Raw genomic sequence first — 12,500 nt, forward strand, 5'->3', positions numbered from 1 at the left:
CATCATAGACACGCGCATTAAGTTGTCCAGCACAGGCAAAGGCTACCTCATGCAAAGCTCCCCTACCAAGAGAACGGGCTCACTTAAGGGGCAGAAGAGGACGCTGGTTTTAAGAGCTCCTACGGCCGATTTGAAGGCCACTTGGAACAACTTAATTCGTCGGCAATTGTGAGTTACGTGTATAAATTTAAATATTCGTGACTTTACTTGAGTTACCCTTGAAATTTGGTTTGTTTACATGGTTTTCTGTAATGGTTTGGGTTAGAGAAAACGGGTGGTTTTAGGGGAAGCTTTTATAGATTTTCCCCTCTTTATCTATCTGTCCATATAGATAGATAGACAGATGTGATAGAAAGCTTTAGGAGAAATATATTGAGGTGGTTTCGCCATGTGGAGAGGATGGAGAGCGAGAGACTAACGAGGAGAGTGTATGTGGGTGAGATGGAGGGAAGGAGAGACTGGATGATATGGAGAGAGGGAATAGAGAGTGGGATGAAGAGACTAACGAGGAGAGTATGTGAGTGAGATGGAGGGGGGGTGAGGGAGAGGGAGGGGGAGGCCAAGGATGAGATGGATGGATGGAGTGGAGAGGTATGTGAGAGAGGAGGGTGTGAGGTAGGGGAGGGTGGCATGGAGGCGATTTGTTTGTGGCCGCTCCTTACGGGATCAAGGCGTCTGGCTATAGATAGAAAGACTGATTGATAGGTAGGTAGGTAGAGAGATAGATAGGTAGATAGATAGATGGATAGATAGATAGAATTTAGTGAACAAATGAGGAATATAATGGCCTAATATTCTCATTAACCCTTTCAGTTCGAGGACGTTATTTTTTTGTTATAACGACTTTCTCTCTCTCTCTCTCTCTCTCTCTCTCTCTCTCTCTCTCTCTCTCTCTCTCTCTCCTGAGCTGAATAAAATCGTTTGGAGATAAGAATATAAATACACCTGTTGATGGTAATGGTGGCGGTGATGATGATGATGATGATGGTGAAGGGGTAAGGTGATGATGATGAAGATGAAATAAGTTGATGATGGTAATGATGATGATGAAGATGAGGATGAAAGGGTTAAGCTGATGAATGATGATGATGAAGATGAATTAAGTTGATTATGATGATGATTGATGATGACGATGAATTAACTTGATGATGATGATGATGACGATGAATTAACTTGATGATGATGATAGTGGTGATGATGATGATAATGATGATGATGATGATGCTATAATTCTGTAAAATTAATGTTAATATTATTACTAGGAGTTAAAACTCTCAACATACTCCCCATTATCTCTCCCCTACACGACCTCACTCTTTTCTCTCCTTTCCCTCTCTTTTCTCTCCTCCCCCTACCCTACTTCTCCTCTCCTTTTTAGTTTCTCCTCCCTTCCCTCCCCTTCCCCTACCTACCTCTCCTCTCCTCTTCTCTCCTCTCTTCTCTTCTCCCCTCTCCTCTCCTCTTCTCTACCCCCCTCTCCTACACTCCCCCCTCCGCTTCCCTCCCCTTATCGTGCCCCTACCCTACTTCTTATCTCCCCTTTTCTCTCTCTAAACCCCCTCCCTATTCTCCTCCTCTCCCCTCCCCTCCTTTCCATTTCTCTCCTCTCACCTTCCCATCTTCTCTTTTTCTTCTCTTACCTCTTCTCTTTCCTACACCTCATCCCTCCTCTTCTGCCATATCCTTCCTCTCCCTTTCTTTCTTTCTTTCCACTTCATTCTATTCTTTTTCTTTTCTTCTTTCCTTCCTTATCCCTTATCCTTCTCCCTCCCCTCCCTCTCCCTCTCCTCCTCCCCCACCCCCTTCCCCTCCCCCTTTTCCTCCCATCATCCCACCTCTTTCTCACACACACACACACACACACACACACACACACACACACATCAACCCTCCCCTTGCTCATATTTCTAAAAAATTTGTATTCCTGCATAATTCTCTCTAACTCTCTCTCTCTCTCTCTGCCATTCCTCTCTTTGTTCTCCCCCTCTCGTTTTCTTTCTTTCTCTCCCTCTTAATTATCTGTTCCTTCCCTACTGTTTGTCATTCTCTCTTTAATCTCCTGTATACACACCGCTATTTACTTTAATCTCTCTCATTACCACTACCACTGCTGCTACTACTACTACTACTGCTACTACTGTTATTATTATTGTTGTATGTCCAGCCACATGGTTTTGTTTACACTAACCCCCCGTCCCCTCCTCCTTCTCCCTCCCTCCTCTACAGATACATAAGCCTCGCAGGGGGCCAGGCAGCCAGTGTCCCGCGGGCTGCCTCGAGCGATGGGTTGCACGCCGCCGCTCCTCAGACGGTCAGTAAATGTGCCCTTTCATTGTCTTTAGCCTTTTCACTTTAACTTGGCCGAAAATTTACGTCTCTCTCTCGTAAGTGCTGAACTGTAGAAGGGATTAATTCAAGGATAAGCGCTAATCACGAAGAAGTGCAGTGGAAAGGCCTAATGTAGCGGTTGGGAAGTTTAATGTGTTTACTCCTTTCAGTTTAACTTGGCTTAATATTGACATCTTGTGTTTGATACGATTAATGACCATATTAATGCAAGGACAAGCACTAGTCACGAAGAAGTGCTGTGGAGAGGGTGTAAGAAGTGCCATAATGTCCCTTGTTTGCCTAAAATTACCACCACCATCTTGACTACCGAGTTATAACACCAGAATAGGATGCTAGTCACGAAGAAGTGTCGTGGGACGGATGCAGGGCGGTAGGATTAATCTGCCATGGAGGTGAGTGAAAGAATCTGCCCAAGAACTAAAATCTCCGACACTTAAGGTTAAAGACCTAACGTATTTTTTTTTGTATTTCGTAAGTATGCTTTGTATATCGTTCTTTATTACGTGCTTTTATTCGTGTGTAATTCTCTCTCTCTCTCTCTCTCTCTCTCTCTCTCTCTCTCTCTCTCTCGTGACAAGTTTACGTTGACGAAGATAATTATTGCTACTGTACACCAACAACTGCTGCTACTATTACTGCTTTGCACAACTGCTGCTGCTACTACTACCACTACTACTACTACTGCTACTACTGTGTACAACTACTACTACTTTGTACAAGGACTACTACTTTGTACAACAACTACTACTACTACGACTACAACTACTGCTACTACTACTATTACTACTACTAGGCTAACTACTACTGCTGTTGCTTCTGGTAGTAGAAATGAGTCTCCTTGGTTACAAGTCAAATAACTCGATGTAACTACACTTGCCCATCATCTGAGCTGGAAAGGGTTAGGAATCATTGTTAGATAGACCAGCTGACTAGTAACCAAGGAGACGCATCCCCACCTCGTAACGAAATCTCATTAATTTTCACGGCAATATTGAAGGTATAGGAGTTGCACAGTTCCATTAGATGAAAACAAACGGACAAAATTAGCCCTTATTGAGCCAGCACATAGGGGGCAAGATCGTTTACTGGCGTTTACAAGCCATTTTTACTCTAACGGCCTAAAATTGCCATCCCTCCATCTTGAATGCTGACTTGTAGCAGAACACTCTAGAATATGAGGCTAGTCACGAAGAAGTGCCATGACAGAGGTGTAGAGGCATAGTATTGTCTTCTGCCACTGAGCTACGTTTAATAAGCTGCAAAGGGACGAAAATCTGGGACAAGTTAGGGTAAAAAGCGATCTTACTGTTTATTTAACTCCTCCAAGACTCTTAAATAATGCATAAACCAAATGGACAAAAATGAGGAGAAATAGAAATACAAGGCCTCCCAAAAAATATATTCTTTCCCATTTAGTGACGGGTATTTGAATTTGGCGCCACGGAAGCCCACCCTATTCTAGAAACTTCTGGAAACTTATCCCTTGCGAGGAGGTTAGGTTCCTTCCTAGTGACAGTTTGAATTACAGTTTTCAGTCATTATGGCCCTCTTTTTAAACGATTTTCAAGGGATTTTAAATATCTGGGGACGTAATAATAATTTTTTGAGAGCGAGGTCAGGGATACTTATGAATTTTGAATATTAAGCCCGAAATTTGGAACAGCGAGATGGTCCATATTTACAGTGGTGCTTCCGAGGGCACGGAGGCAGCGAGGAGGTTACGCGTCTCGTCAGTTTTTGCTTATTTTGTGGCGTTTCTCGACGACCCTGGGCTATTTTTATGAGCGAGAAGAGAAGATAAGATTTCTAGGAGATAATGGAGCGAGTAGGAAGCGTTGGATCGAGGAGATGGAGCGAGGAGGAGGGAGGGAAGCGAGAAGCACATCGAGGGCCGCCGCCGAGGTGAGCGTTGTTGACGATCTTGTGATGCTAGTCAATTATATCTTCAGTTTACATTATCATCTTTATTCTCAGTTTATTTTTATAATTATCATCAATTACTTCAGTGTTTCTAGATTTCATGGCATTAACTTAGAAGCCTGAAATAATAAAATAAATAACGTGAGCGGAGAAATTAATCTTAGGACGCGAAGGTAAATCATGACGTGTCCGTTTCTCTGTTTTGTCAGTGATTTTCTTCGTTATCCTCCAACCCTCTTTAGTTTTGTTTATCTCATCTTTATCCTTAGTTATTGTAGCGTCTCTGGGCATAGTGTGATTTATTTTTATGGATGATGATAACGAGATAAATAAAGTACTGCAAGGGATTCCGCCATGACGCCTTCGTTGTTCGGGCGGCAAACCACTTCGGGAACACATCTCACCCGCCAAAGTAGTTATTTATTTTTTATTAAAGTATTGACACTCTCAGGCTCTGTTTACTCACCTGTTACTGAACAATGGATAGTTAAATGACGTTAGTTGGTGTAAATTGACGTGTTGGTGTAATTTGAGGTGTAAAATGCAAGTATAGTGGAGTTACGGCTCGCTTATTGACAGGGCCACATAAGGAACACATCTCAGCAGGCTCGACCGAAGTGACTCAGTATTACATTTATTGGCGTATCATTGACACTCTCAGGCCCCAGATTAACATTTTTTGCCTTTTATAATTTATTTTGACGTTAGCTAGAGGAAAATGTAGAGTTGGTTTGAGTATTTAGGGGGTTTGTGGTTCGCGTGTTGATCGGGCCAAATAAGAAACACGACGTCAGCATGAGTGGCAGAAGACTCGAACTTTGTCATTTATTTTTTTGTGCATTCATCCTTCCCCAGTTATTTATTCTTTGTTATTAATTATTTTGACGTCCCTGATCTTTTGTGGTTGTAACTTAGAGACTTAAGGATGGCAGATACCGACAGGAGGAAGATATGGGATTGTCTCCGCCGGGAGGGGTGGGCATATAAGGAACACGACATCTTCGCCTGCGTGACCAGTGCCGTATTATTATTATTATTATTTAGGTTTTTATGATAGTTAGTATAAAGGCGTATGATATTACCTGTGTTAAAATACTCTATCATGAGGTAATATTAAGAGGCATAACACAAATGTGTAGCTCTAGTTTGAAGACTAGAGTAGCCCCGACCGTTAGAGAGTTTCTGTTATTTTGAGGGGATCAGTTAGAGAGACTGAGGAGGAATGGGAGGGATAGGAAAGGGAGGAGAGAAAGGATGGGAGGAGGAGGGAGAGAGGATGATGGAATGAAAGGGAATGAGCTGTGGAGATGAAGTTATATAGATTGATGGATATAAACACATAGATATCTGTATTATAGATAGCTAAATGGATGGATAGATAGACACATGAACACGTCTGTATTATATAGATAGATGGATAGATAGATGTACATGAACTTAGTATCTGTTATGTAGATAGATGGATAGATAGATATACCGGAACACAACTGAATTTTATAGATAGATGGATAGATGTACGTGACCTTACTATCTATTACGCTGATAGATGGATAGATAGATAAACATACGTGAACACACACATATCCGTATTAAATAGATAGATGGATGGATAAGTTTTGCTAGATAGATAGATATATAGGAATGAAAGGTGCTAAATAGTTTGATGATATTGAAATGCTATTCAGGATATGATAGAGTGGGATTACATGAACGCTCTCTCTCTCTCTCTCTCTCTCTCTCAGTATCTATTTTTCTTAGGCTGTTTCATTATTTGTCTGTCTATCTATATCTGTTCCATTATCATTCGTTCTCTCTCTCTCTCTCTCTCTCTCTCTCTCTCTCTCTCTCTCTCAGTATCTATTTTTCTTAGGCTGTTTCATTATTTGTCTGTCTATCTATATCTATTCCATTATCATTCGTTCTCTCTCTCTCTCTCTCTCTCTCTCTCTCTCTCTCTCTCTCACTCACTTTCGAAACTTCATATAGATTCCCTACATTGATAAGGTTGGGGGGGAGAGAGAGAGAGAGAGAGAGAGCTAGGTTAACACACAGACCGATAGATAGAACGGTAGATAGCGAAATAGATGAATTTTTTTTTATCGATTACCAGATGGATACGACCTGATCAGTGGCGATAGATAGAAACTGATTGATAGATTGGAAGTTGATAGCATAATAGACTGGTAGATGAATGCGGTTTGCCAGGATAGATATATTGAAGTAGATAGATATGTAGGGAAAGACTGCTTGAAGTATAGATAAACTAGATAGATAGATGTGATACGTAGACTGCTGGAGGTGTTAGTAGATAGACTAGATAGATAAATGAGATAGACAGGCTGATAGATATACCGTAATTTAAACGTAGATAGATACAAACATGCTCATGAAACGTACCCCATCGATAGATAAAGATAGATATAGATAGAAATGTAGATAGATATGGATTTAGATAGATAGATGAAAACAGATACAATACTAACCCAGGTAATCTTTAAAGCACTCAGAAAAATAGGCCATAGATAGATAGATGGATAGATAGATAGATAGATAGAAAACGGATGTGGAGGGGAGACTGGAAAAGTGTGTTTGAAAAAATATGAAGGATTTGGTTTGAAAATACATCGAGTTTTAGTGTGTGTGTGTGTGTGTGTGTGTGTGTGTGTGTGTGTGTGTGTGTGTGTGTGAGAGAGAGAGAGAGATTGATTGATTACGTGATATATTTGTGTCCGTCTATGTGTGTGTGTGATTACATGATTAAATTTTATGTGTACATGTGTGTGTATATAGGCTATGTATGTGTGCGTGCTCGTAACCTTTGTCTGTGTCCTGTGTATGTATTGGTATATGTATGTTTTCTGTGTGCGTTAGTGCAGTATATGTATTGCGTGTGTGTGTGTGTGTGTGTGTGTGAGAGAGAGAGAGAGAGAGAGAGAGAATCAAACCGGAAGAGGAAGTTGGTGAGGGGGGAAGGAGGAAGAAAGGGGGGGGAGGGGAGGGACATTTGATAAGAGAGGGAGAGAGATAAGGAAGGGAGGAGAGAGGGGGAAGAGGGAGAAGAGTCCGAGGAAAGGAGAGAGAGAGAGAGAGAGAGAGAGAGACTATACCCTGGGGATTGAGGGGATTTTGGGGGGGGTTTCAAAAGTTCCATAAACCGCCATTTTTAAAAGACTTTTTTCGCGTTTGAAGATTTTATTTAACGTTAAGGGAGATGTCTGGTAGTGGAGGGCTTTAACTGGATCTCTCTCTCTCTCTCTCTCTCTCTCCATTAACCCCTTTACATCTAGATAGTTTTAGATAGTTGTAAAAATAAATTGTCTATACTCTGTGCATTTCCACTTGGCAAGAATCCCCTCGCCTTTCCAGTTCAGTTCTTGGCCAGGTGTAGTCAGAAGGGAGGGTGATTTTGACTAGTAACCAAGGAGACTCATCCACAACTCAGAGTGATTGGAGGGTGATTTTGACTAGTAACCAAGGAGACTCATCCACAACTCAGAGTGATTGGAGGGTGGATTTTGACTAGTAACCAAGGAGACTCATCCACAGCTCAGAGTGATTGGAGGGTGGATTTTGACTAGTAACCAAGGAGACTCATCCACAACTCAGAGTGATTGGAGGGTGGATTTGACTAGTAACCAGGGAGACTCATCCACAACTCAGAGTGATTGGAGGGTGATTTTGACTAGTAACCAAGGAGATTCATATCAGGTTTGGGTCCAAGTACCCAGAAATGTTTCAAGTACAAGTACATCCTTTTCCCAATGTACTTAAGTCCATGTCATTGTTCGGAAGTACATACAAAAGTGCTGCTGTTTCGAAGAAGGGAATTAATTACTGGTCACATCGTAAAGGTTAAGTTATTAAGGTACAAAGTAGCGTATTAGAATATAATTATACTTTATTAATCCAACCATTTCTTCTCTGACACAATATTAAGTCTATTTAATAATACCTTTATAAAGTCCAAGATAATATATATATTTCTGTTAAATATAATGTGCTTGATTGTACATGAAAGTACTTGGTGTTATTTCGAGTACTTAGGGTCTTATTACAGGTACAACCAATATTCTAAACTCAGCTCATGTACCTTTTAATTTACTGGTCTACCCCAGCCTACACGAGAGAGAGAGAGAGAGAGAGAGAGAGAGAGAGAGAGAGAGAGAGAGAGAGAGAGAGTTAATTAATTGAAAGATAGGAGAGAGGAGAGGAGGAGGAGGAGGAGCAGGAACAAGAGCTGATATTGGAAGATAATTTGGGAGAGAGAGAGAGAGAGTACCTGTGTCCCCTTCAGCAACTAATTAAGCACCTGTCTGTTTACCTGTCCAACGTGTGTGTGTGTGTGTGTGTGTGTGTGTGAGTGAGAGAGAGAGAGAGAGAGTATTAAAGAATGAGAGGAACATGAGCAGAAGGAAAGTGACTAGGAAGGATAGATAAATAGATAGATCGATAGATAGACAGATAGATAGATGAGCTAGACTGATAGATACGTTAGATGGGAAAATTGATAGATAGATTGAGAGATGTATAGTTAGGTAGATAGACAAATAGATTGATTCTGATAGATACGGTAACTGGACAAATTGATAGATAAATAGATAGAGATGGATAGTAAGGTAGGTAGATAGATAGATTGATAAAGATAGATAAGGAGAGAAGAAATAGATAAAGAGAGTAAGTTAGAGAAAATGAGAAGAAAGTAAGTTTAAGGGTAATCTTGCTTAATGAGGCGAGGTTTTTTTGTGAAGTGGAGAGAGCTATTGTTCCTTGAGAGAGAGAGAGAGAGAGAGAGAGAGAGAGAGAGAGGGGTGATGGAATGAAGATGAGGAAGAGGGAAGAAATGAGGTATGATTTTGTGTGTGTGTGTGTGTGTGAGAGAGAGAGAGAGAGGATGGTAGTGATGAAGACGGGGAGGGAAGAAATGATTTATGTGGTGTGTGTGTGTGTGTGTGTGTGTGTGTGTGTGAGAGAGAGAGAGGGAGAGAGAGAGGATGGTAGTGATGAAGACGGGGAGGGAAGAAATGATTTATGTGGTGTGTGTGTGTGTGTGTGAGAGAGAGAGAGAGAGAGAGAGAGAGAGAGAGAGAGAGGTGATGGATTGAAGATGAGGAAGAGGGAAGAAATGAGGTATGATTTTGTGTGTGTGTGTGTGTGAGAGAGAGAGAGAGAGAGAGAGAGAGAGGATGGTGGTGATGATGATGAGGAGGAAGGAAGAAATGATTTATGTGGGATATGTGTGTGTGTGAGAGAGAGAGAGAGAGAGAGAGAGAGGTGATGGAATGAAGATGAGGAAGAGGGAAGAAATGAGGTATGATTTTGTGTGTGTGTGTGTGTGTGTGTGTGTGAGAGAGAGAGAGAGAGAGAGAGAGAGGATGGTAGTGATGAAGACGGGGAGGGAAGAAATGATTTATGTGGTGTGTGTGTGTGTGTGTGTGAGAGAGAGAGAGGGAGAGAGAGAGGATGGTGGTGGTGATGATGGGGAGGAAGGAAGAAATGATTTATGTGGTGTGTGTGTGTGTGTGTGAGAGAGAGAGAGAGAGAGGAATTAGTGGAGAAACTTGTGTATGGAGATGAATGGAATGGGATTAAGTCGTGAAAGGATGGAGAGAGAGAAGAGAGAGAGAGAGAGAGAGAGAGAGGACATGGTGAGGGAATAAGGGAAGTCTGCAAGATTTGAGTTTATGGGAAAAAGAGAGAGTAAGAAGCCTCTCTCTCTCTCTCTCTCTCTCTCTCTCTCTCTCTCTCCTGCAAAAGAATAACCAATCTGTTTTTCTTTAAGTTTATCTCGCCATTTTAGCAGACCATGAGAGAGAGAGAGGGAGAGAGAGAGAAGGTGGAGAAGAAGGAGAGGGAAAAGAGAGTACAGCAGGAGGAAGAAATGGAAGAAGAACGGAAAGGAGAAGGAAGAGTGTGAAGTAGTGAGAGAGAGAGAGAGTGAGAGAGAGAGAGAGAGAGAGAGAGAGAGCATATAATTATAGAACACCTCAGCTGCCAAAACTATTCCCACTTTAAAAAACAACTTTATATATTAACCTAAAGATAGGCATCACCTAGGGGACGCTCTCTCTCTCTCTCTCTCTCTCTCTCTCTCTCTCTCTCTCTCTCTCTCTCTCTCTGTTTCCTCTCCTTTTCATTCTTTCTTTTTGCTCTTCCCTCCTGCCTTCCTCTTCTACTTACTCCCTCCTCCTCCTCCTCCTCCTCCTCCTCCTTTTGTCTTCCTTCTCTTCGTGTCTAATCCCTATTCTTCTTCCTTCCTCTCGCCTCCTCCTCTTCCTTCCTCTCGCCTCTTCCTCTTCCTTCCTCTCGCCTCTTCCTCTTCCTTCCTCTCGTCTCTTCCTCTTCCTTCCTCTCGTCTCTTCCTCTTCCTTCCTCTCGTCTCTTCCTCTTCCTTCCTCTCGCATCTTCCTCTTCCTTCCTCTTGCTTCTTCCTCTTCCTTCCTCTCGCCTCTTCCTCTTCCTTCTTATTACTCTTCCTTCATTCTTCTTATCCTCACTTCCTCCTCGTCTCCTAGCCTCTCTTCTCTCTTCTCGTCTCCTTTCCTCTCTTCTCTCCTCTTCACTCCTCTTTCTTCCATCTCCCTCTTTCTTCTGTTCTTCCCTCCTTTCACTCCTCTTCCTGTTCTTCCCTTCTTTCCCTCCTCTTCCTCCCCTTCTTTCCTTCCTCTTCCTTTCTTTCCCTCCTCTTCCTCTTCTTCCCTTCTTTCTCTCCTCTTCCTCCCTTCCCTTCTTTCCCTCCTCTTCTTCTTCTTCCCTTCTTTCTCTCCTCTTCCTCTTCTTCCCTTCTTTCCCTCCTCTTCCCTCCAAACCTCTCTCACTAAGATTTTTTTCCCTCCAATTCATCAGGGATTCATGATTCTCTCTCTCTCTCTCTCTCTCTCTCTCTCTCTCTCTCGTGAATTTCGTCATTCTCTCTCTTCCCCGTCCACTCTTCTCTCTTCCTTTCTTCTTTCTTTCATTCCTCTCTTATAGTAAACTGTGTGTGTGTGTGTGTGTGTGTGTGTGTGTGTGTGTGGATGTGTGTATGCCTGTGCGTGTATAGGTGTGTACGTATTTTTACTGTGTTTTCGTGTTTGTGTGTACCTGTATTGATTCTTTGAGTTTAGGACCCCTGGCTCTCTCTCTCTCTCTCTCTCTCTCTCGTTTTTCTAAGATTAGTTTATCAGAGAGAGAGAGAGAGAGAGAGAGAGAGAGAGAGGTGAATGATGAAAGAAGGAAAATAGTATGTCTGCTAAAGAGGGGAGAGAGAGAGAATGAAAGAGAGAGAAAAGAAAGAGCTGATATTTTCTTCTCTTTGCTCTCTCTCTCTCTCTCTCTTCAATCTATCTATCTATCTATTTATCTATATCAATCTTTTCTGTCTGTCAACCATTCTTTCTGTATATAAAGTACCAGTTCCTATATTTTGGTGAGGAATTCAGGCGAGAGAGGGAGAGAGAGAGAGAGAGAGAGTGTTTACCTGGCTATCCTTGTCTTAAACTTCCGTAATTAAAGGAAGAAATTTTTTTATGTTAAGATCAGATCACTAAAGAGGACCTCAAGGTGTGTCTATTATTTATTATTATTATTATTATTATTATTATTATTATGGACATCTCGTGCTTTCCTCCTCCTCCTCCTCCTCTTCCTCTCCCCTCCTCCTCCTCCACCTCTGTTGTTGTTATGATGGTTTGAGAAAGGGAAGAGTACAAAGGGAGAGGCGTAAATACAAAGAGAGAGAGAGAGAGAGCATAGTCATAGAAGAGAATTATTAGCGTTGTTTGCCCTCTTGCCTACCTGCCTACCTACCTACCTACCTACTCACCTGCCTGCCTACCTACCTACCTACCTGCCTGCCTGCCTGCTTTCCATCCATTTCTTTCTGTCTTCTCCTCTTCATTCTTCCTTCCTTCCTTTCATTCTTTCATTTTCTTCCTCCCTCCCTCCTTTCCTACCTACCTACCTACCTACCTCCCTATGTGCTTACTTGCCTTCTTTCCATCCATTTCTTCCTTTCTTCTTTCCTTCCTTCTTCTTTCTTCCTTCGTAGCTGCCTACCTTCCTACCTACTTACCCACTTAGTTTTGCCTACTTACCTTTCTCCCTCCCACCTTTTTTCCTTCCTACTTACCTCCTCAGATGCCTGCCTGTTTCTGTTACTACCTACCTACCTACCTACCTACCTATTGCACTTACTCATGCCTACTTTCTTTTGTTATCCCTCCTACCTTCTTCTTTACCTACTTACTTGCATA

At 42.0% G+C, this 12,500-nt stretch overlaps 1 protein-coding gene across 1 annotated transcript in view; it reads left to right on the forward strand.

The window, feature by feature from the left end:
• The window catches only part of LOC145407533 (uncharacterized), a 100,580-nt gene that overhangs the window by 43,408 nt on the left and 44,672 nt on the right, over nucleotides 1-12,500 (forward strand). Inside the window, exons 15-16 of the mRNA XM_080278457.1 lie at nucleotides 1-168; nucleotides 2,227-2,311. The exon at nucleotides 1-168 is cut by the window's left edge and continues 16 nt beyond it. Coding sequence (XP_080134583.1) covers nucleotides 1-168; nucleotides 2,227-2,311 — 253 coding nt within the window. The remainder of the gene's footprint in view (nucleotides 169-2,226; nucleotides 2,312-12,500) is intronic.

Source organism: Coenobita brevimanus, chromosome 73 (genome assembly GCF_032717465.1).
Source record: "Coenobita brevimanus isolate Jiangsu-jjx chromosome 73, ASM3271746v2, whole genome shotgun sequence".
Taxonomy (NCBI): domain Eukaryota; kingdom Metazoa; phylum Arthropoda; class Malacostraca; order Decapoda; family Coenobitidae; genus Coenobita; species Coenobita brevimanus.